This window comes from Schistocerca gregaria, chromosome 2, assembly GCF_023897955.1.
Source record: "Schistocerca gregaria isolate iqSchGreg1 chromosome 2, iqSchGreg1.2, whole genome shotgun sequence".
Lineage (NCBI taxonomy): Eukaryota > Metazoa > Arthropoda > Insecta > Orthoptera > Acrididae > Schistocerca > Schistocerca gregaria.
This window is the reverse complement of record NC_064921.1, coordinates 184432122-184457840: the sequence shown is the minus strand read 5'-3', so window position 1 is coordinate 184457840 and position 25719 is coordinate 184432122. Positions and strand designations below refer to the sequence as shown.

Genomic DNA, 25719 nt, shown 5'->3' with positions numbered 1-25719 from the left:
TGAAGATGTACTTTGTAAATGGCATTTCTAGGGATGAATACGGAACGAAGTGCCATATGGTCTCCAAAGTTTACTTTTTCTGTGTGTTCTACTGCAGTTGATTCGAGAAGGTCTCTCCCCATTTACCACTGTATGGGAAAGCTCCTTCTGCAAGGTACTATAGTAAAACACACGTTGAAAGTATTATAGTACTTTCACGTGCAACATTCTGATAATGTATTTTGGAAATAGGAAAAAGTCCTATATATGTATAGGATTTGTATCTTGCCACCATATCGCTAGTTGGCAACTTAAACAATTAGACCCCGCCTGTTATTTTCTAACTTATTTTAAAAAGTCAAAATTTCTAACAATATGTGAACCATGTAGGAGGATTATGAGAGTCTGACTATTCTGTTGCACAACTGAAATACATCCTTTTTTATTTTTGTTTGTTTATTTTAGGTAAAACTCGGCAATTAGATATTACATTGAAAATGCATACATTTAGGGTTGATTGAGGTTGCAGGTACAGCTCAGCTGCGTCGTTTGAATATTCTCATTTGTGCCTTCATAAATGTTGACTCCCGAACGATCTAACAGTTTTCAGTCATGGAGTTGGAATATAAATAATCCAGACTAAAGTTCTGGTTTGATGTTCAACTAATAATTTATCCACACAGCAACACTGTCACCCAGTGATGAGAATCCCGTGTAAGTTAAGGAAGTGTTGGACGTTATTCATGAAACTGGTAGCAGCTTCAGTGAGCACTGGCCGTAGGGTGCATGATGACATCATGAACCTGCAACAACAATATTTTTATGTAACAGTTAGCATGAAAAGAAGAATTGTACATGTAAAAATGCAAGAATGTTAGATATGTATCTTTCAACAACCATGCTGCACTTTAACCTGGGTCCCCAAGCTTATAGATCGTAAGGAGTAAAGGATCTGAACATAATCTTCTGTTCGTTTTGCCCAGGCTTCAACGCAGTTTCGGGATCGAGAGTGTGCGTTTATTTATACAAGGTCAATGGTAATGAAACAGACAAATTGCAGGGACGTATTCCTGACTGGAAACGGAGTGAAGAAGGTCCTATGAACATGTGTCCAGAAATGTATCATTGCCATTGTAGGCAATATCAGGTGTTCCCCAGGGAAGCGTCCTGGGACCTCTACTGTTCCTGATCTATATAAATGACCTAGGTGACAATCTGAGCAGTTCTCTTAGACTGTTCGCAGATGATGCTGTAATTTACCGTCTAGTAAGGTCATCCGAAGACCAGTATCAGCTGCAAAGCGATTTAGAAAAGATTGCTGTATGGTGTGTCAGGTGGCAGTTGACGCTAAATAACGAAAAGTGTGAGATGACCCACATGAGTTCCAAAAGAAATCCGTTGGAATTCGATTACTCGATAAATAGTACAATTCTCAAGGCTGTCAATTCAACTAAGTACCTGGGTGTTAAAATTACGAACAACTTCAGTTGGAAAGACCACATAGATAATATTGTGGGGAAGGCGAGCCAAAGGTTGCGTTTCATTGGCAGGACACTTAGAAGATGCAACAAGTCCACTAAAGAGACAGCTTACACTACACTCGTTCGTCCTCTGTTAGAATATTGTGATCCTTACCAGGTGGGATTGACGGAGGACATCGAAAGGGTGCAAAAAAGGGCAGCTCGTTTTGTATTATCACGTTATAGGGGAGAGAGTGTGGCAGATATGATACACGAGTTGGGATGGAAGTCATTGCAGCATAGACGTTTTTCGTCGCGGCGAGACCTTTTTACGAAATTTCAGTCAGCAACTTTCTCTGCCGAATGCGAAAATATTTTGTTGAGCCCAACCTACATAGGTAGGAATGATCATCAAAATAAAATAAGAGAAATCAGAGCTCGAACAGAAAGGTTTAGGTGTTCGTTTTTCCCGCTCGCTGTTCTGGAGTGGAATAGTAGAGAGATAGTATGATTGTGGTTCGATGAACCCTCTGCCAAGCACTTAAATGTGAATTGCAGAGTAGTCATGTAGATGTAGATGTAGATGTAGGTGGCGCTGACGAATGAAAGTTCCTGTGAGTACGTGCCGTGTGTCCCTTGAGTGTTGCAGACTGTGTGACTGACGCATCGTATTTAAGCAGCGGGATGGTCAGGTATTCGTTTCTGGAACTAGCCGAGATGGTGTCTGTGGACGTCCAAGCCGAAAGAAACGGTTGAGAGGCTGGACAGCTGTACTAAAACAAGTACCTTCACAGACATCAAGCACATCACATGACATTTCGAGCACTTTTTGGGCGTTTGTGAGGTCATGGGTCCCTCGAGATAGACGAACGTGCAGGTAGGCGCCGGACTGTGCGTACACCATATTTAGAGGACAAGGTTTTACAGGATATCCTAGCACAAGATCCAGGCAAGTGGACAGCTAACATGGTGTTCAGATGGTTCAAATGGCTCTGAGCACTATGGGACTTAACGTCTGAGGTGATCAGTCCCTTAGAACCTAGAACTACTTAAACCTAACTAACCTAACGACATCACACACATCCATGCTCGGGGCAGGATTAGAACCTGCGACCGTAGCGGTCGCGCGGTACCAGAGTGCGCCCAGAACCACTCGGCCACAACGACCGGCGCCAACATGGTGCAAGCCAAAGTACGATTATGTGTGTGCTGCATGAAAACTGCTACTGACACCATCAACTGCGACGAGTGCAAGGAATATCACTAGCGCATTTTCCTCTATGGGAAGGATTCTGCAGACGATTTTTGCACCAGAACATGAAAATTATTGAATTCCTGTCATGAGTTCTCTATACCGACGAAGCGAACCTTACAACTGGCATCATCAGTCTGTATACCGAGCGAAGTGGCTCGGTGGTTAGCACACTGGACTCGCATTCGGGAGGACAACGGTTCAATCCCGCGTCCGGCCATCCTGATTTAGGTTTTCCGTGATTTCCCTAAATCGCTCCAGGCAAATGCCGGGATGGTTCCTTTGAAAGGGCACGGCCGACTTCCTTCCCCGTCCTTCCCTAATCCGATGAGACCGATGACCTCGCTGTCTGGTCTCCTCCCCCAAACAACCCAAAACCCAGTCTGTATAATCGTCATCTGTGGGCTGCAGACTATGGTTGAGGGGTCTCATCAGCATCGGTTCAGCATCGATGTGGGGGAGGGGGGGGGGCAGGGATTCTTGGCGGCCACATACTTGGCTCGGTTATTACTCCACAAGCCATCGGAGGAGGAACGTACCTAGACTTCCTGCGGAATACGCTGATTGCGTTGTTTGAGAATGTGCTTTTGGTAAAACGGCACTTTATGTGGTTTCTGTATGACAGAGCACTACCCCACTTGCGCATTACAGTTCACCAACACGTCAAAAATATCTTCCACGGACATTGGATAGGACGCTGAGGCCCTGTAACGCGGCCTGCTAGATAATCGGACTTAAATCTCCAGGATTTTTTTAATCGCTGGGGCATCTGAATAGTGTTGTGTATGTTAAATCAGTTCCTGGTATGTATACCTTTCAACAGCGCGTTCACAACGCTTGTGACACTATACGGAGAAAGGTCGGAACGTGCGGAAGAGTACGGCTATCCATGTTGCGACGCGTGAACGCTTGCATTATATCCTATGGAGTCAAATCTGGACATCTGGATGCGATGCAGCTCTGTAGTGTGTTCCGGGACGATTTGTTGTTGCTGCACGTACACCGTCCATTTCCGGATACAGGCTCATACGAACAATTTTCCTCCATTTCCAGTCCGTGCAATTTTTCAGTTTTATTAATGTTCACCCTGCGTACAAACCGATACGGCATTTAGTATCTTTTGTGTCTGGAACGCTTCTGAAGCTACAGGAAACAAAAAAACATTGATATAAGAAGAGGAAATAGCGATTCCTATCGATGTCACAACTCCTGACTGGATAAAAACAAACATACAGTTGAGACGTTGCAGGAACGCGAATCCGGTCCGTCAACATCTTTTGAAATGACTAAAACATTTGAAGGAATATCCTCACAATGAATTCTGAGAATATAGTAGGAATTCGACTATCACTTTTGGCAACAGTTCGGGGCTATGCAAGGGCGCCCATGCTGGGCCACACCCTTCTGTCTCCCCTCCTAGGTCTCAGAGAAAGGGGAAAATACGGTACAGTCAGAGGTTTTTCTTTAAAAAAATGATTTAAATGTCGATTGTACGTAGGTTTTTAACTGGGTCGAAGCTGGAACTATTTTATGGCTAAGTAAAAGTCGCCATTCGCCTTCCAAAATATTAAAAATACTCCGTATCTCCAGGTCTAGCTACCCCCTAGGAATTAACATATGAGCGCCCATGTGCGTTTGCTAATGGAAGTGATCGCAACAAACCAGACGGTCACAATGGGAATCTTCATTCGGAACTGTCGCCAAAGAGGGATGGATTGCAGTCCCTCTGCTAAGTCGAGGTGAACGATGATATGCAGACCTTTTGTTTTCCATCCTTGATTTGCTGCCCAAGAGGGCTGGGCGGGCTGTTGTATCACTTGGTTCTTTTGGGCTAAATCACAGCAATTTGGGGCAAAGAGGTTCCCAATTGGAGGAAGTGGGTTTTCAGTACTATCATTCGTCTTATAACTAGGGGGAAACGCCAAATCATTCAAAACTAAAGCATTGGAACAATTCGTAATTATGAGTCTTATTCTTCACTATATCTGTCATCTTCCTGTACAGCGACTACAAATAAGTTCAAGCTATGATGTTCTCGGTTGGTTGGTTGGTTGTTTCGGGAAGGAGACCAGACAGCGTGGTCATCGGTCTCATCGGAGTAGGGAAGGATGGGGAAGAAAGTCGGCCGTTCCCTTTCAGAGGAACCATCCCGACATTTGCCTGGAGTAATTTAGGGAAATCACGGAAAACCTAAATCAGGGTGGCCGGACGCGGGATTGAATCGTCGTCCTCCCGAATGCGAGTCCAGTGTCTAACCACTGAGCCACCTCACTCGGTGTATGATGTTCTCGTTTCAAGATAAAGAATAAAGGAAGCGAATATCATTGAACAGCATGAGATTTCGACAAAATGTTTCAAAATTTTTAAAATCCTTTAAACCCAAGAATGATACTAATCAATAGTGATTCAATTGCTGCTAAACTGAATGATAAGTAGAGATCATCATTCTAGAATAACGCAGGAACTACTAAGGCTTCGATAATTGTGGAATTCTTCAGCACGGACAAATAGCAACGAGTCAGTGGTTTTATTGTAGCTGTTGCTTTTGGCGTGCTTTAACATAGATCTACCAAATCCACCTGACATATATCTTTCTGTTAATTTTCCTATGCCACGGTCCTCTCGAAAGGAAGTGTGTTGTTTCTTTTCTGTATTGTATTACTTTTACTTGAGCAACTCAGTCAATCTCATACTCTTGTTCCACAAAGCAAGGGAACGTAAATTTTTCTATGAGCGGCCAGTAGCTGATTGTCTGCAGCTGCAGTTTTGTCAATAGCTTAGTGTAAGTAGAAAGGCAGAGTTGTTTAGCTGTCATAAAAGATGACACATAGCATGTTAAGAGAGAGTTACGTTGGCAGGTAAGTACCATTCCCGTCTTTGGTGGCTAATACACCCTCCCCATTCCCTCTGCCCCTCCCCCTCCACACACACACACGATAGCGAAAGTGGTTAGCAGCTTTGTGCTGATAGAACACTAACTATTCTGTAGGTGACAGGTGAGTACGGACATATTAGTGGATAACGCACGGAAGGAGGCATTTGTGTTATTTAGTGTGTGAAATTGAATCATTTTTATGTCAATTTTTTTAATAATCAGGGTTAATAGTGATATCATAACAGCAATTTCGTGTGAGAATTTACCATTGTTCTCGATTTTCTAGTAAGAATTACTTTGTGTGTGGGTGAGTGTAGGCGTGCTGAATAACTGCAGTGTATAGGTGTGCTGCTGTCACACTGTTGGATTTGAAGCAAAGATGTGTAAGTAAGCTGTTTAGATTTTTATGTTGGTAACGTCACGTAGCGCTCTGTATGAAAATCGCTGACTGTGCTGTGTGCAGTCTGTCGCTGGTTTGCATTGTTGGAATTTGCTATTGTAGTGTTGGGCATTTGGCTATTAACAGCGCGTAGCGTTGCGCAGTTGGGGGTAGTTAGTGACTCCAGTAGTTAGAATCTTTTATTTAGCTGGCAGTAGTGGCGCTCGCTGTATTGCAATAGTTCAAGTAACGAAGATTTTAGTGAGGTAAGTGATTCATGAATGGTATAGGTTATTGTTAGTCAGGGCCATTCTTTTGTATTGATTTTTGAAAGTCAGATTGCGTTGCGCTAAACATGTTGTGTGTCAGTTTACTGTTGATCAGAATAAGTAAAGAAAGTAATGCCTGAGTACGTTCAGTTTTGCTCAGCTGTTTGAAAATAAAATAACGTAAGAGGTTTATCAGCACAGTAATTCATTAATTTATCTAAGGGGACGTTTCAAATGTGCCTCCACTTTACTTACTGTATATCTCTAAAAAGCTATTTTTCAGAACAGGGGATCAGTAAATTAGTGTATCTTTTGCGTTTCGTCTCGGTTCAAGTTTTAGAAATATTGGAGATGAGAGAAGAAATTTTAATCTATTTGTCTCTCCTTCCTAATACTGAGAACTCGTCACCTTCTGGCAAGGGGTGGTAAAATGTATGCTTACTTTCTTTTAAAAACTTTTAGTTTTTAACATTTGAGTAATTAAATCTAATTGTAAGAATAGTTTTACCCATTCTCTTTCTTTTTGCAAATCACACTTAGTTTTCTAAGAAAATGGTTTCCTAAGTATATTGTGTCAAATTCATAACATGACGATAAATATATATAGCAGGGAAAAATTATAAATGATGGCATCAACAGTGGTATAGTTATACCATTAATAATAGATATACACTACTTTTTAAGAAAACTGTAACACTCCACATTTGAGTTTTTAGCCTCTGCTTTCTTTTTTAACACATTAGATAGACAACACAGCTTTAGAGTTGCATATACTGGTAGTTCGAAATAAGGGATTTCCCTTGGCTATCTAGTTTTGTTCCCTAATTGCTTCAGTACTTGCCTTCCATGTGATTACGCAAGCTCCATTAGATACTGAAGGCACTCGAGCAGATGTTTCGTCTTCTGCTCCCATGCTCTTAGTGTCCTACGATCACAGCGCACATGCGCATAGCTGAGAAGCTGGTGCATCTAATACATTACCAACTGTACTTCGTTCACTGACGCGGGAGGCAGGTATCATTCTAATGGGTTCAGGGGCCTGTGGAAATTCGGGGAAAAGAACAGGTAGATCAAACCGCCAAGGAGGCATGCAGGGAAAATGATGTGACACAACAGGCTGTCACTTCGATGTTATTTTGAAGGTCCAGGCGGTTGGGGAGGGGGGGGGGGGGGGGGAGTGAGGAAGAGTGTCTGGTAGTGAGAGACTTCGGTTTGTGAAGCCAACTACCACTCCGTGGCATACTTCAGGCCAAGTCACTATGGCGGGGTGACATGTCCCTGACCCGTCTCCGAGAAGAGCACTGTCGTTTTAACACATGACTTCAGACTCCGGCAAGGGAACGCACCAATCTGTTGTTCTCGTATTGTCAAATCACTATGCGCCACGTTTTCACTGAATGCATTTTATATTGTGATGAGACTTCGGTGGGGATCAGCTCTCTGCTTTAGCTGATGCCAAGTATTATGAAGGTTTTAAAGATACATCAAGTGTCTGGACTCCAGCCTAAGCTTTTAGGTTGAAGATTTTAGTGTATTGCAGAGTGGCTGGCTCATGCATTTTATTTTAGTGATTAGCTAAATCTGTGCAGTATTCTTTTAATTAATTCCCCTATTTTTTGTTTCGTTTTTGAATTACGTTTTCAATCCAACAACAAGTGCGGTTTTCGAAGTTTTGTCTGTGCCTGTGTGTGTGTGTGTGTGTGTGTGTGTGTGTGTGTGTGTGTGCTCACGCGCGCATTTGTGTGTGTTTGTGCACTTGCATGCGTGTTCTTAGGGGTCATTTCTATTTTTTCTTATAGTTTAATCTTTGTTTACCGATTACCCACACTCCATTCCATGAAGAAGAACACAGGTCATTACAACGAAATTTGTTCCAGAGATTAGGGATATGGCAATGCACAAATTATTAGGATTACGGAACGGTACATGTACTCTGACCGCCAGAATTCAGTACAAAATTAAGCAACCATGTGCTGCAAACCCCTAGGCGTCATAGCAGGGGATCAAACATGACCTGTATACGGTGCTCTAGAACACATTGCCAGACTGTATCTCAAACATGTTCGATGAGCGAGATATCAGGAAAATGTGAAGGCCAGAGAAGCAGTGGTTCTCATCGTTAATCGAAAAAGGCTTGCACGTTCCTTCCATGTGTGGCTGGGTGTTGTCCTGTTGAAATATGGCATCTGGAGCATCCTGTAGGAGGGTCAGTGTCTCGGGATCTAAAATCTTCCTGATGAAACGATTGCTATTGAGGTTGTCCTGAGTACATCGGAGTTGAAATCACATGCTATAGCCGATGGTTGCCCAAGTCATGACGTATGCCGTCTGCTTGCTGTGCCTCTCAATAATGCAGTCTGCACAGTTGCATTCACAACGGTAGCCTCTAACAGGTACGTGTCCTATTGCAGTCCTAAGCACAGGAGCCACTTCTCTAGCACCCAGCAACGGTGTCGAAAGTTTGTTGCAAACGTGTCCACACCCGTTACAGTGTTCCAACATTGTGCCAACACTGGGGATGAATCTGTTCTGTCTATGGTTAGGCGGATTAGATGTCGGTCATCCTGTGCTGTAGTCATACTGTATGGTCCGTTGTCCACTTATCACTGTGTACGACCCCTCTTCTATCCATTACCTCACATACGCGTCACTGCCTTAGCAAAATGCTACATATACAGACATGGCAATGTGCACAAGGTGCTTTTTGATTGTAACCGTTTTGCTTCTGACAAATCTTTCATTAATATGCTACATTTTATCAACTAATTTGGCAGCTTGACATGAGGTTCCAATTCACAAAGAAGAAGTTTTGCAACGAACATTTCTGAAGAGCAGTAGATGACAGCAAAGCCTGTCGAAATCGCTTCTCAAAAATTTTAAAAAAAAGTATTTATGTGATTTTGACTATAGACTAATGAAACAAATCACTATTTCTCGTCTCTCAACATGAGTAATTTCAATCATTGTCTTAGCAATGTGCCTCACATGAACCACTATGGCACGATACAACAGACCCATTTCCTGGGTACTACTCATTCTGCTCCATTCGAACTCGTCCACGTGCCACTTTCTCCAGAGTTGTTTCGTTAAAGACAACGCTTATCTACCACCACTCTCACAGAACCTGGAAGAGGTGAAGAAGCTGATCCGTACTGCCATAAAATCAGATCAAAGAACATGCTTGCCCAAGTATGGAATTTGAGTATCGATTTGATAGTGTTCCTGATAAATATATGCATTCAAAATACGTATATCCTGTAGTTGTTTGTGTATATCATTTCATAGGAGTATGTACTCTCTCCATCCCACTGTTTAAAGAAGGTTTACACTACGCATTATCATATTGCACCACATGGTATGCAACCGTTTGAATATTGTTTAGCAATTTTATTTAAAAAATAGAGATCTAGACCTTTAAAGATGACTGCGATTTCAGCGACCGTTACAAGGTAAAATTAAAACAGTGCAGCTCTCGATGAAGAAAATTAAGTCTTTTTGACCTAGGTTTCGGCAACTTCTAAGAATGCCTTCATCAGAAGTAAAACATTTAAAACTGGCATGTCACGTATAAAATAAATATGAAGCGATACCGCTATAGTGACAAAGTATTAAAGTAGAAAACATAGAGGCAAGCCACTAAGGGCTGCACCACATGTCAAGCTGCGGTAGCATTGGACTGAGGCGCCCGTGTTAGCAATTGCGGGCAGGTAAACGTATACCAAAAGTACCATCTAGTAGTTGCAAATACAAACCGGCTACTTAACATTCCAAATATAGACAGGTGAAATATGTAATACATGAAGCAAGAGGCAATATTTTATCTGATAGCATCAGCTATGGTAACAATTTGTCTACATGATAGCTTAGAAGTACAGTTTAAAGGCTGAAAACGCCATTACATAATTAAAAAAGGAGCTGAATAACTTAGCGAATAGAAAAACGGTATAACATGAAATGTGGTTAACATAAACCATTTAATGAACAAACAGTTATGAATCAACTTTCAAGAAAGATTTCGGTAACTGTTTGAGGGAACATGAAATCAAACATCAAGGAACGGCTTTATACCGTTGACGAAGCTTTTATTATGTAATTGTAGCTGCTCATTAAGAAGGAGGCCATCATTTCGAGAAAGAAGTTTAAACATAGAGGTTAGCATACGAGTAACATTTGGATAATATCTTCTGGGTACACAGTTCTGGTTATACGTAGACCTTTTGTAGAGTGGGAGATAAATTTTGACTAAATTTCATAGTGGGGAACTTACACGGTTAACTTCGTGCTGGGAGCAGCAAGTGCAGGGATAAATATGCAGGACAGACAGAGACTAGCATATGGAAAACACATTGAAAAGACGTTCGGTGTAACAGTTACAGCTGGGAAGATTTGCAGAGGTCAGGAAAAAACAGAGTACAGATCAAACTGGTACAAAGACTGGCTATTTAAAATGATTCTTTACTTGTTTGTACGTTTGTTTTGCCACTAGGTACTACAGTCAGCTGTGGAAGAGAGCGCGGAAGCCTGCGTACAGGCGTGAAAATGTACTGATCAGTACGCTGAATCATTTGTCGGTACTCCAGAAAGTTCATTTTAAAAGATGTATTTCGAACAAATGATGTTCAATTCAGAATAATAGAAATAAGGAAAAAAGATTAGATCACGATATTTGGGAAATGCGGAGCATATAAAATGGAACACATTGCAAGCTCTGATGAAATTTTAGAATTAATCAGTACGGGCTTACCTGGACTCGCGGATTCTGAGACAGCATGCAGACGACAATCTCCGCTACGTCCTCCGACTCATGGAGGGGTATCAGCTTCAACATTTCCGGATTGAATGGTTTGAAGTTTGAGGCAAACTCCGTTTTGACAGGTCCCGGAGAAATTTCCTATTGTCATAAAGAAAGAGCGTTAATGTGTAAGATGCATATCTCCATGATAAGAGCCGGCAGGGATGGCCGAGCGGTTCTAGACGCTACAGTCTGGAGCCGCGTGACCGCTACGGTCGCAGGTTCGAATCCTGCCTCGGGAATGGATGTGCGCGATGTCCTTAGGTTAGTTAGGTTTAGGTAGTTCTAAGTTCTAGGGGACTGATGACCTCAGAATTTAAGTCCCATAGTGCTCAGAGCCAATTGAACCATTTGAACCTGATAAGACACACACACACACACACACACACACACATATTTTTTCTATCTATAATAACGAAACATAGAAATAAATATCCATTTAAGAAAGCTCCAGTCACAAACTGCACGGCAAAATGTCTGAAGATAGAAATTCTTTTATGTAGCTAACTAAAATTTTTTGGCTCACATTGAAACAGGCTATAGTGGGTCCACAAGCGATTATATTGAGACAGGGAACGAGAAATGGATATTTATTGTGTTACAGACAAACTCAGCGTACAGTGCATAGCAACAATGGAGCTCATAGTAATGTTCAGAACTACCACCGCCAGTCTCAGCGCATGTACTGCAATAGCGCATGCAGTTCTACCCCACTCTCACAGAGATCCCGCGTGTCTGTTGTACACAGGGACAGGCAGCGTGTGATAAACGTCATACGCTCCTGACCACAAAAAAGACATACTGTACATAACTTAGCTAAAAGCACGTGTCTCATGTGACGCCCGTATGAATCGCATCGGTGCATTAACTTGTGCCACACGCACAGCATTATCCCTGGTGTCACTTGTATGTTGCATCAGACAGTTTAGGATGTATCCGAGGTAAGGTCTGTTGTGACGCACGGTCAAAGATGGAGCATTACTCGCTACGTGAATTGGCAGGCATGCAGTTAATGTGCGGTGCGGCAGGATGTAGTACCCGTAGAGCAGCACGAATGTACAGAGAAAGCTTTCCCAAAATGCGTCATTATAACTGGAAGATGCTTATCTCCGTGGATACCATCTTACAAGGGACGAGGTCATTCACGCTACGGTGAGCCGGCCAAGGTTTCCGTCAAAGACATGTTCCAACACCAGACTATGAGGAGATGGTGTTGGATAGTGTGGCCGACCACCCAGCAATAAGCGCCCGTCAACTTGCCAATGAAACTCACACTTCGAAGGAAACAGAGAGAAGAGTACTAGTGAAATAGGTATTACACCCCTTATCATAAATAATGTGTGCAAACACTGGGACCAATGGAATTGAATACCGATCCACTTATGTCAACGGATTATCCACCGCATTGCTGTAGTGCCGAACTTCACACAGCTTCTGTTATTCAAGGACGGGGCTTAGTCAGCCACAACAGCCATGTCTAGAGTGAGAACAATCCCAACGTCACTCACAACGGTGACCGGCAGCAACGATCCTCTGTCAACTTATGTGCAATAGTACCTTATTTGCTGCCTCCTCGTTTCACTAGTCCACTTTACCTCGAGTTCATGAGAGATGTACTGCCACATTTCTTGCAGACTGTATTTGGTGTCCGCGAGTGGATGTCGTTCCAACACGACGATGCACCAGCCCATTTCGATGATAATGTCCGCGTTCACCTGAACACCACGTTCCCGATCGGAAGCGGGGGTCCTGACCCATGGCCAGCCCGATCGCCGGATCTCACATCTCCAGACTTTTTCCTCTGGGGTTACGTAAAGATGTGGTGGAAATCCCCGTAGAAACAGTGAAGACTTGCTTACTACTGGCTGATTTGCCTGTCTCCTGGTACAACAGACACCAGCGATCTTTGAGATAGTGCAGCAGAACGTCAAGCGCCATTTCCATGTATGCATCGAGATTGATGGTCGTCACTTTGAACAATTATTATGAGCTACGTTGGTGTTATACGGTGTACGCTGTGAATGTATACAACGCCACAATTATAGTTTCAGATTATTGGTTCCCTATCTCATTGGTTATGGACCCAATATCAACTGTTTCAATTTGACCCTAAAGGTTTGAGGCACCCTGTATGCACTTGCTTGAGAAAATAATGAGTTCATATTTAGGTACTGTTTTTAAGTTCACTGTAACTGAATGCTTTAAACATTTTTCATCCTCTGTCAACTTTAAACACTCGTATATCCAGTTCTCCCCTCAGTTTGTCCACTGTCCATTTACAATTTCTGTACAATGTATTTCTGGAGACATATAGTGAATAAGGTACCGTTCTATGAACCGAAGTGTTGAATATCAGAACAATGGCTGAAGTAATGATGGTATTATACACTTCTGGAAATTGAAATAAGAACACCGTGAATTCATTGTCCCAGGAAGGGGAAACTTTATTGACACATTCCTGGGGTCAGATACATCACATGATCACACTGACAGAACCACAGGCACATAGACACAGGCAACAGAGCATGCACAATGTCGGCACTAGTACAGTGTACATCCACTTTTCGCAGCAATGCAGGCTGTTATTCTCCCACGGAGACGATTGTAGAGATGCTGGATGTAGTCCTGTGGAACGGCTTGCCATGCCATTTCCACCTGGCGCCTCAGTTGGACCAGCGTTCGTGCTAGACGTGCAAACCGCGTGAGACGACGATTCATCCAGTCCCAAACATGCTCAATGGGGACAGATCCGGAGATCTTGCTGGCCAGGGTAGTTGACTTACACCTTCTAGAGCAAGTTGGGTGGCACGGGATACATGCGGATGTGCATTGTCCTGTTGGAACAGCAAGATCCCTTGCCGGTCTAGGAATGGTGGAACGATGGGTTCGATGACGGTTTGGATGTACCGTGCACTATTCAGTGTCCCCTCGACGATCACCAGAGGTGTACGGCCAGTGTAGGAGATCGCTCCCCACACCATGATGCCGGGTGTTGGCCCTGTGTGCCTCGGTCGTATGCAGTCCTGATTATGGCGCTCACCTGCACAGCGCCAAACACGCATACGACCATCATTGGCCCCAAGGCACAAGCGACTCTCATCGCTGAAGACGACACGTCTCCATTCGTCCCTCCATTCACGCCTGTCGCGACACCACTGGAGGCGGGCTGCACGATGTTGGGGCGTGAGCGGAAGACGGCCTAACGGTGTGCGGGACCGTAGCCCAGCTTCATGGAGACGGTTGCGAATGGTCCTCGCCGATACCCCAGGAGCAACAGTCTCCCTAATTTGCTGGGAAGTGGCGGTGCGGTCCCCTATGGCACTGCGTAGGATCCTACGGTCTTGGCGTGCATCCGTGCGTCGCTGCGGTCCGGTCCCAGGTCGACGGGCACGTGCACCTTCCGCCGACCACTGGCGACAACATCGATGTACTGTGGAGACCTCACGCCCCACGTGTTGAGCAATTCGGCGGTACGTCCACCCGGCCTCCCGCATGCCCACTATACGCCCTCGCTCAAAGTCCGTCAACTGCACATACGGTTCACGTCCATGCTGTCGCGGCATGCTACCAGTGTTAAAGACTGCGATGGAGCTCCGTATGCCACGGCAAACTGGCTGACACTGACGGCGGCGGTGCACAAATGCTGCGCAGCTAGCGCCATTGGACGGCCAACACCGCGGTTCCTGGTGTGTCCGTTGTGCCGTGCGTGTGATCATTGCTTGTACAGCCCTCTCGCAGTGTCCGGAGCAAGTATGGTGGGTCTGACACACCGGTGTCAATGTGTTCTTTTTTCCATTTCCAGGAGTGTAGTTTGTATTGCTGATCCAAATGTAAGCACGTTTTCATCTTTCTTCAATAAGGTGTTGTTATTTACTTTGGCATTCAAAACAGGTTGTTATCAAGTCTCGACTTCAAATGTTAAGCAGAGATTTACGAAATCGCATTGTAGTTGAGGCACTCCTGACAAACACAGTTACATCATTTTTTGATCAGGAGATATATTGTCATCAGTAACGGCCTTCTGCAAATAATAAGTATTTATTATCAGAAAAATTAATGTTTTTGAGAATTAAATGCTAATGCTACAGTTTACAAGAGACGTCCATTGATTTTCAACTGTTATATAGTCAGGGAGGGGCTTAAAGGGGTATTTTCAATGGGTTGGCTCATCTCACTTTGTGTAACCTTCTATAGCACCGCGTTTCAATGTCATCGATTATTTTGTTATTTTGTTTATTGTCTATGTTTCAAATACGTATACTTCTGCAATCAAAACATGGACTATGCACTTCTACAACAATTTCTTAACAATATTTGATATAATACCTATGTTTCGTTGCAGAGAGCGTTCTTTGGCTGAGCCAGTTCACTCTAGTAAGTTGAAACTTTGAACAGAATTGTGCGTTGGACAGTACTCGAATTCGTATGGGTGATACTCTCACAGAATTGAGACATGGCAGTAACAATTTGCTATCCACACTAATTTCAGAACGTAATATTATGTAATCCATTAAGCTGGGGGAAAGCATAAATCATTGTACAATATATTGTATAGTACGCTGCAGGAAATTTGATGTTTAGTGATGTAACCTGCATCGAAACCTAACGTTTCTGTGATTGCTAATGTAGTTTCAGTCTAGTAAAAGGTCATAATTCAGAAAAGTGCGGGGCAAACATGGTTGGCCATTGTTATGCAACGAGATGAGGAACGCCAGCGTTAGGAACAAGGCCACTAAACTGTCACGCCAGCGTTAGGAACAAGGCCGCTAAACTGTCATGGTGAGAGGCAAAAGTGGCGTCTCGATTGTTACAGAAGGCTGGTACCTGTAGCGAAACTAAAACAAAAGATGCAGTTTAAGTGGAGAGACACCCTCTCGCTGAAATGGGGACACACTAAATATCCCCGTCAGGCAAAATACTGTTTGAATAAGAAATATGCATGTGAAAATTCTCGTAATAGTTGCTCCATGTGAGTATGAGCGTTAGTTACCGTTGGAGTTAACAATATATTAATTATAGTTGTTATGAAGAGAGACATGACTGATGTCACAGGTTGAGAAAAGTTTCAAGTAGGAGAAGTATCCCATTATTTGAGGCGTATCATAATGGGGATTGGCTGAGAACGTATCACATCGCTGAAGGTGGTCCAACATCAGTAGCACAGTCTGCTGAATTTGTAGTTTATCTGATGCTGAAATGTAAAACCGTGTACAATCACGTAGAAAGTTTATTTCATTGCTGCACAAAAGCTGTATTTTGAATGGTCGAAATAGTTACTGAGTTAGATGGGATTAGTTCAGATGAACAAGGCTTATTGCATTCTACTACATCCTGACGTTCCACTGCGCCAGTAAGTAGGGCTATACTCATTATCTTTTTGTGTATATTCTTTGTTGTACATAGTCAGGGATGGCCTTAAAGCGGTATACCGGTATGTATTCAAGATGATGAAAACACTGCTGCAGAGCTTTCTAGTGTGAGATTGGTAGCTCATGTTATAACAGAATCAGCTGCACTCGAGGTGAGTGAATCAGCACCTTCTTGTACTACTGACACTCGAATAATCGAGAGACTGTCTTCTGATGTGAAAAGTGATGGGTAACATGTTTTTATATTGTCATTAATGGATGTCCTTAGCAGTTACAGATTAGAAGTGGATGCTTTCAATGATGATAATTGAAAAATTACGATGCAACTTCAGCTGAAATCTCTACGTTTAAATCGGAAGGGAAACATGACACTGAAAAAAAAAATTGCCAACTGCAGAGTACAACACGAGGAACATGTAAATTCAGAATTTAAATGTTGTTACTTCTAATTTAAATTCAGACGTTAATTCAGTGATACATTTTGTGAAGCATATGCACAAGGATCGAAGGTAAACTTCGACAGGAAGTTGGAACTGAATGAAAATGCTTGTCACACCTTCACTGAACAGCCAGAGATAAATCAAGCAACACTCAGTGAAAATGTGTGTAAAAAGTTATCTAGTATAAGTGCTAACATTATTCAAGAGCAGTGTACTAGTTTTAGTAACTATATAATCGAGACGAAATGTATGCTGGGCACTGAGTTGAAAGCACACATCGTATGGAAGCGTATAGCTGTCGCATGATAGTAGTTTGGCTGGAAAATTGGTTAAAACTCCCCAAGAAACTTGGAGTCTGTTGCCACAGACGATACAGTATTCACTGGTTGCCTTGGCAGAAGCTGCATGTAATAGATGTCATCAGTGCAATCCTTTTGATTCACAAGGGACAACGCAGACAAAACTGTTTGTACAAGAGTTTATGAGTGCGTTACTGATAGCTTGGCCAGTGCAGGAACAGGCTTGTTTCATAGTGGGATATCTAAAAGGGGATGCAATTCGGGGGAAAATGAAATTTGACATACCTGCACGGATATTAAACAATTTGGTAAAAATGTCTTTATAAATGTTGCTCTGGAGGCATTCCATGGTAATTGTTACTTGAAACGTGGAACGGTAAACGATATCATTAGAACCATAGCGCAATGGAAGGTTATTGTGAGTGCTGGTGGAAGAAGCTTAAGTACGTGGAAGTGGAAATAGTCACTGAGGTGTTTGACGATCGTATCAAGATAATATTACCTTTCAAAATCTATTGCAAGTGAATGTCAACAATCTGAGATACTTATGACAATTATGTCAGATTCTTGAAACAGTTCGAATGTTTGCATGGACATGACAGTGGCAGTTAGAACGTTTAACAAAGGCAAGATGGTAGTTAGCCCGGGCATCTTCTGTGTAGCGGTGGTAGTCATCTACACTCAGGTGGTGCGCAAAGTAATGAGAACCAATATGTGATGTTGGACTTTGTAACCATTGCATCCCACTTGAGTAGTTAAACTAGATAGTTTCTCAGTATGGGATCGACTAGAGTCAACAGATTTTGATACCTGAAGATTTGTTTTAAAGTTAAAAGACGAAGAAAATTGATTTATAGAGGAAGAAAAGTAGGAGCGAAATGGAGACGCCATGTTTAACCTTAAACTATGGAATGTTGTTTAATGAATCAGAACAGAGTGCAGTAGGACAGGGGTCGAATAACGGAACATTTGGTTGGCACATATGTGATATCTGGGCTTAGAACAAGGTGTTGTCTTCAATGCGCCCGTGGGACGTAGTTAGCGGCTTAACAATGGACAACAATTGAAATGTACGTACGTGCCAGATCTCGAGACAGAGAGAATTAAAAATTCGTATTCCATAGGAAATCCGATTGCAAACTGCTTTTAAGGGTGAATGATGTTTCTACTTTTCTTTAAGACACGCATAAAGGCCGGTTCGAGGCACAGCGTTTATGTGACATGTGTCTTGACAGGCAGCTGAAACAGTTTCAGTGTTTACCTTCGATGCGAGCGCAAAGTGGAAGTTCTTCCGATAGCAAGGATTTTGATTATAGGATCGTTGTTGAAGAATTGTTGCACGAAGATGGTCATATGTGAAGTATAAGTCATATCAGTCCTTCTGAACACGCAAGATTAGGTGCTGTTGATTCAGAAATCCGAAGAGATAGTAGCCTGGAAATCTCTAGGGCAGTTCAAGAGTATTTTAACGCTTTTGCAAGTAAAGAAGGAATAGTTGTATAGCTTGTGTCTGTCTTGAAAGTTTTTGGAGGGACAGGAAAACCATGCAGCGCTATTAAAAATGAGGTACTGCTGACTTTGAAATTTAATGGTGCTGAGATCGAGCACTACGAAGAGGAATAATTAAATTCCTCTTTTTAGTGTTTATATGGCAGAGAATATTGATTTCTTGGTTTATTATTCCTATGAGCTAGTTGATCCATTCCAGCTTTTAAGTTAAATAAAGGTGAAACTCAGCTGGTAATGTCATTTGTAAATAATGAAGACCTGAATTTTGGTATCTCACAAATCGATAACACGGCACAGCTTGATGAAGTGTGATTAACTTAGAGTGATTAATTTCATGTGCTTGTTGACAGAAAAGAATGACGAGTAAATATAAGTATTCATCTGGCTGACGAAGAGGAACAAATTAGGGTAGACATATGTTAAAGAATTCACGCTATGTACATGTTTTTATAGCAACATAAACCGACTTTAAAGTAAGTGCTCCTGCCAAATTGTGTATTTTTCGGTTTCACGTAGAGTGGTCAAAAACGTTTGGTGCTGTCTGACGACAAAGTCACATGACAAGTCAGAAACATATCCAGTAAACCTTCGAACAAAAAGCCGCTGTACAGAAGGAAATAAATATGGCAGAATGAGGTACTATCATAGAAATGTGCATGAAATCAGTGTATCATCCACATTTCTTGGCGTTGCAGAACAATTCTGAAACCTGTTACAGCGTAATTCCCTTGCGTCATACTCTTTTTTTTGTGAAAGAAATGTAGCTACATTACACAAATTTTACGACAAATGTTCAGTATAGTCAGTGTGTCAATGACGACTTACCCCAACGCGTATCTTGCTCTTCTTCTTAGCGAGGTCCTTCCGGAGACCGTCGAGCAGCGTCTTGACCATGTGCTTGCTGGCAGTGTACATTGCGATGTTGCCGGCGGGAGGCGACATGCGGCCGAGATCACTGTGGGCAGACAAAATGCTGTACACAAGCTTCATGTTTTCTGTGGCAGCACTACACAGCCATTGTAGGGTGCCGAAAAACTTCGGGTCTTATCCCTCATATACAGGGTGTTACAAAAAGGTACGGCCAAACTTTCAGGAAACATTCCTCACACACAAGTAAAGAAAAGATGTAATGTGGACATGTGTCCGGAAACGCTTAATGTCCATGTTAGACCTCATTTTAATTTCGTCAGTATGTACTCTATTTCCTCGATTCACCGCCAGTTGCTCCAATTGAAGGAAGGTAATGTCGACTTCGGTGCTTGTGTTGACATGCGACTCATAGCTCTACAGTACTAGCATCAAGCACATCAGTACGTAGCATTATCAGGTTAGTGTTCATCACGAACGTGGTTTTGCAGTCAGTGCAATGTTTACAAATGCGGAGTTGGCAAATGCCCATTTGATATATGGATTAGCACGGGGCAATAGCAGTGGCGCGGAACGTTTGTATCGAGACAGATTTCCAGAACGAAGGTGTCCCGACAGGAAGACGTTCGAAGCAATTGATCGGCGTCTTAGGGAGCAAGAAAAATTCCAGCCTATGACTCGCGACTGGGGAAGACCTAGAACGACGAGGACACCTGCAGTGGACGAGGCAATTCTTCGTGCAGTTGACGATAACCCTAATGTCAGCGTCAGAGAAGTCGCTGCTGTACAAGGTAACGTTGACCACGTCACTGTATGGAGAGTGCTACGGGAGAACCAGTTGTTTCCGTACCATGTACTGCGTATGCAGGCACTATCAGCATCTGATTGGCCTCCACGGGTACACTTCTGCGAATTGTTCATCTAACAATGTGTCAATCCTCATTTCAGTGCAACTGTTCTCTTTACGGATGAGGCTTCATTCCATCGTGATCAAACTGTAAATTTTAACAATCAACATGTGTGGGCTGACGAGAATTCGCGCGCAGTTGTGCAATCACATCATCAACACAGATTTTCTGTGAACGTTTGGGCAGGCATTGTTGGTGATGTCTTGACTGGGCCCCATGTTCTTCCACGTACGCTCAATGGAGCACGTTATCATTATTTCATACGGGATACTCTACCTGTGCTGCTAGAACATGTGTTTGAAGTCACGCTGGTACGTTCTGTTGCTGTGTGTTTCCATTCCATGATTAATGTGCTTTGAAGAGAAGCTCTAACATTGAAAGTAAGCGTTTCCGGACACATGTCCCCATAACATATTTTCTTTCTTTGTGTGTGAGGAATGTTTCCTGAAAGCTTGGCCGTACCTTTTCATAACACCCTGTATAAGGGCAGCCGAAAGTGCCGGAGGGAAAGAAAAAGTAAGGAGACTGCTTATTATTTCAAAACTAATCGGAATAACTGTTAATACAAAAAAATGGCTCTGAGCACTATGGGACTTAACTTCTAAGGTCATCAGTCCCCTAGAACTTAGAACTACTTAAACCTAACAAACCTAAGGACATCACACACATCCATGCCCCAGGCAGGATTCGAACCTGCGACCGTAGCAGTCCCGCGGTTCCGGACTGAGCGCCTAGAACCGCGAGACCACCGCGGCCGGCAACTGTTAATACATTTATCACATCGTGAGACAACACAATCACTGCTTTCATGGAAAAATGTTTGTGGTGGCCTACGGAACCATGATGGTACCAAAGCGTGCACCCCTTCCTCCGACGCGACTCGATGGCCACTAATGTCTTTCTTCGGGGCTCTGAAATCATGGAAAGGAATGGGGAGAACAGGGTCTGTATGCAGGATATTTAAGGGCTTTCCAGCGAAACTTCTGCAGGGTAGTCGAAGCAAGCTTGGCAGCATGGTGACAGACATTATCCAGCAACAGAATGATGCCGTACATCAACAGTCCTGGGCGTTTGGAGTTGATGTTACACTTTAATTTTGCAGTGTCCACATACAGCTATGCTTAAATTGTGGCTCTTTCTCGGAGCTGGCGTGCTTGTTGTTTCAACTACACTGCAGAAGTTTCACCGCGAAGCTACTACACATCCCGCATACTGTCTCGATATATCTCTCCCAATATGGCTGGCCGGTGTGACCGAGCAGTTCTAGGCGCTTCAGTCTGTCCTTAGGTTAGTTAGGTTTAAGTAGTTCTAAGTTCTAAGGAACTGATGACCTCAGATGTTAAGTCCCATAGTGCTCAGAGCCATTTGAACCATTTGAATCTCCCCATATATGTTCCATATTTTTGGAGCCCGGAAGAAAGGCATTGGTAACAGTACATGGGTGCCACGTGTTCTTCATAAGTAAACATCACATGGCTCAACCGGTTCTGAGTAGTCAAAAACTGTTTGTTAACTGACAGCTCGCCTCTGTACCCTAGTGCCACTCAGCGGGTTCTTCCAGTCTATTATTTTCGACATTGTTTCGTAAGGAAACACATTTTTGTAAAACATTGTAAAGTGATTTCCATGAATTGTTAACTGGCGAAATTGTTTTATACGGTGTGAGGATGGAAATCTAGTTGTAAATAAACAAATGCAGCATTTACCACCCATCCAGCGCCGCCTATCGGTTTGGTCGACTTTGCTTCCAATTTGTCCCTTCGTAGCAGTTTCCACTTGTGTCGTGGTTGAGAATGTTGACGAGATACAGTGCATCTAATGAACAGTTCCAAATGATTTGTATAACAAAGGTAAGATAGAAAGCCATATCTGCTCATTATTCTATGTCTCTGATCCATGACGAAATGTAGCATGTTTTCACATCTATTGATACCAGTTTTGCATTGTATTTACTAGTCTTTGAAAATGACAGAATGTCGAAATGCGTCTCAACAATATATATCACAAACAGAACAGATTTTCAGTTTAAATAATTATTTTTGGCGCGGTCGGAACATAATACAATTTTCATCTCTTACAAAATGTCAGCATACAGACAGATCCAGACAATTTCAAAGATTTTTCCCATTCAAGGTTTCACGTAATCCAGACTTATTTATCTTCATAATCGTTTAAAGGTCGTCCACACCCATCTATGCCACTGAAATACTATGGCACTGATGCAACCTTATTGTTGACACGTGGAAACTCTACTTGAGGAAAGCACTGTGGACGTCGTGCACAGTTTTAAATCAAAAGGAATTGTCATTAAAATGGAAATTGCCTTGCAAGTCAGTCAGTTACATCTGCACATCCACAGGTGCGTTCTTAACTGAAATGGCAAACCATCTGTAAAACAGCACGAAAACAAATGTAAGACTGGTATTGTCCCAAAATCTTTAGGAAACTATAATTGTAATCGTCCAAGTGTCACAATGAAGTCCTCAAACATTGCGTTTTGTTTAATGATAGTTATCTTAGAGAAATGGACGGTGTATTTTTGTCAGTATGTGCGCTTTCTATAACGCGATTTATCTTTTAAATGCATCCTCATCAAACCAGCAAGGAGATGTTTCTCACCTTGCAAATTCTTGCTGCCGGCAGCGTGCAATCAGGTTCACATGAAATACGAAGACTGCAATCCATTATGGATGTTCTAATTTTCGTTCCTGCACTTTATTTTCTTCGTAAGTTCAACAATAATTCTACAAAAGTTTAAGTCCAAAAATAGGTCCAGGTATAGCCCTTGATTAAAGCAACGTACCACGCAGTAATGCGCGAGGTCTCCATACTGTTCACTCAGTTCTACCGAAAACTGTTGCAACTGACAGTGGAAATATGCATACAACTTCAGAAATTTGATAACCCGTCCCACCAATTTCTTCACGTGCTGCATGTCTGCAAATTCAGCACGTGCTTCTTGATGTACTGAACAATGAGCACAGTCTGTCGATCATTATAGTTTTTTACTCTGTCATTGTCAACCAAGTCTCTAATTTCTTTTTGCATGATAATGTAATATGCCAACGGCCTCGCCGCCGTGGTAACACCGCTTCCCGTCAGATCACCGAAGTTAAGCGCTGTCTGACTGGTCTAGCACTTGGATGAGTGACCATCCGGTCTGCCGAGCGCTCTTGTTAAAAGAGGGGTGCAATCAGCCCTTGTGAGTCAAACTGAGGAGCTTCTTGATTGAGAAGTAGGGGCTCCGGTCTCGTAAACTGACATGCGGCCGGGAGAGCGGTGTGCTCATCACATGCCCCTGCATATCCGCATCCAGTGACGCCTGTGGGCTGAGGATGGTGACATTGCGGCCCGTCGGTAGCGTTGGGCCTTCCAGGGCCTGTTCGGAAGGAGCTTAGTTTAGTTTCGTATGATACTGTACTATCATTTCAGGCGAATCTGCAGTACCCGTTGTTAATGCAGCTACATAATAGATGTTGAGAACTCTCATCCCTATCTTCCGTCATTCCCATTCATTTTTAAAAGATTGTGACGGTAGAACACTAGACTGACTCTTTTGTGCAGACATTCACTGAAGCATGAACAATCAGCGAAAGGTAAACAGCGCTGACACGATGATTCTCCCGAGATGAAGAGAGATGTGCTGAACGAAATGTACAACATCGCGTTTCTAGATGAAATGTCAGCAGTGTACCCAGTTCTTCCGGAAGGGAAAGAGCAAAACCGAGACCGTGGTCTGCACGCGTTCTGCACACCCGGACCGCATAAAGTTTGGCGCACTGTGACTGACTCTGCTTTACACTCTGCATTTAGTTCAAAAATTGTTCAAATAGCTCTGAGCACTATGAGACTTAACATCGAGGTCATCAGTCTGCTAGAACTTAGAACTACTTAAACCTAACTAACCTAAGAACATCACACACATCCATGCCCGAGGCAGGATTCGAACCTGCGAACGTAGCGGTCGCTCGGATCCAGACTGAAGCACCTAGAGCCGCTCGGCACGGTATCTGTTTCAGCGCCGTCGCGTACTTGTAGAACGCGAAACGCGCTTGGCTGCCTACCCTGACCCTGTCGACTCTCCTGGCTAGCCCTACGACGGTGCATCCCTTCCTGCGCAGCGCCTGCAGATGGCCGCTCCGATACCGGAGCTGGCGCCCGTCACCATGGCGACGCGTCCCGCGTACCTCACGATGCCCATACGGCGCTTTGTTGTCCTCTACAGCTCTTGGGGCGGCAGAGTCTCATCGCTGTACTCTGCTCTTCTCCACTCTACTTCACAGTACTGACGGCACCAGCCGCGTACCGTCTGTCTTTATGCGTGCGCGGCCTCGAGTTTCTGCTACGTCACGCCATCTCCTCTACCAGCGGGTCCGCGGGACTGTGACTCACGTCGGCACCGCGTCGTACCTCCGCGTCAGTTTTCCTGGCTGCGGTACGTGCGCACTTTTATCTTCAGTCTACTGTACGCATGGTCAAACTGTGATTTTTAGGTATCAGTGATTTCTGAGAGTGCTGCATTTCGGTAACTGCGATTTGACACGGTTTAAAATTGCAATTCACAATTTGCATCCCTCCGCAACGTTAAAACATGATTTCTCCAATTTATCACCGAAGGTGCTACACTGTGATTAGTCACAAGTAGCGAGTAATGTAGAGTGGTTAACTGGTGTCGAGTGGCTATACTTGAAGTGCAACTACTTACAGAGGTCCATTGTGGGCTCTAATTATGGCAGCCAAACGTATCAGATATTCTAATGCGTTATTGTGAAATCTATGTAACCTGACCAAAATTAGTTGCAATTTCGGCCTCCTGGTGCACATTTGGCGATGCACAGCATCTCGTCGACTTCTCGGGTACTCAGACACAAGTGCTGGTTAATACTAACATCAATATTATCCATCTGTCGCTTGTTTGACCTTTTCTACCTACGTCCCATTGCTAATCCATTACATATGGAAAAGTTTTATACGTCTTTCTGGCAACCACAGCGCCGAATTATCACAAGATGGGCAAAACTGGAACTAATCTTTTTACAGAGTAAATCGATTCCGCAATGATGCATGAGAATATCTACCACGTTTCTCTGCCATACTATAATAACAACCCACACTGGACCTCTGTCAGTAGCTGCATTTTCATCATAACCGTCTGCTGTACATGACCAGGTGAATTGTGCCAATAGAGCGGAGTGTGCAGACTATTTCGATAGTGGTCATGGGACTTCAAATGGTTCACATGCCTCTGAGCAATATGGGACTTAACAGCTGAGGTCATCAGTCCCCTAGAACTTAGAACTACTTAAACCTATCTAATCTAA

General features: G+C 43.3%; 1 protein-coding gene across 1 annotated transcript; it reads right to left on the bottom strand.

Moving 5' to 3' along the window:
* Positions 1-480: 480 nt before the first annotated feature.
* Positions 481-24669, bottom strand: LOC126336496 (dehydrogenase/reductase SDR family member 11-like). The gene is made up of 4 exons (XM_050000245.1): positions 24586-24669; positions 19449-19578; positions 10959-11105; positions 481-782 (listed from the first exon to the last, which is right to left on the bottom strand). Exons 1-4 carry the CDS (start codon positions 24597-24599, stop codon positions 741-743), a joined length of 333 nt encoding a protein of 110 aa, XP_049856202.1. The 5' UTR covers positions 24600-24669; the 3' UTR covers positions 481-740.
* Positions 24670-25719: the final 1050 nt, after the last annotated feature.

What these genes read in the sequence shown, in the direction of transcription:
- LOC126336496 (XM_050000245.1), bottom strand. An exon ending in AGAGCAAGATACGCGTTGGG is followed by an intron (nt 11,106 to 19,448) that starts GTAAGTCGTCAT and finishes TTATGACAATAG; the next exon opens with GAAATTTCTCCGGGACCTGT. An exon ending in CTCAGAATCCGCGAGTCCAG is followed by an intron (nt 783 to 10,958) that starts GTAAGCCCGTAC and finishes TTGTTGTTGCAG; the next exon opens with GTTCATGATGTCATCATGCA.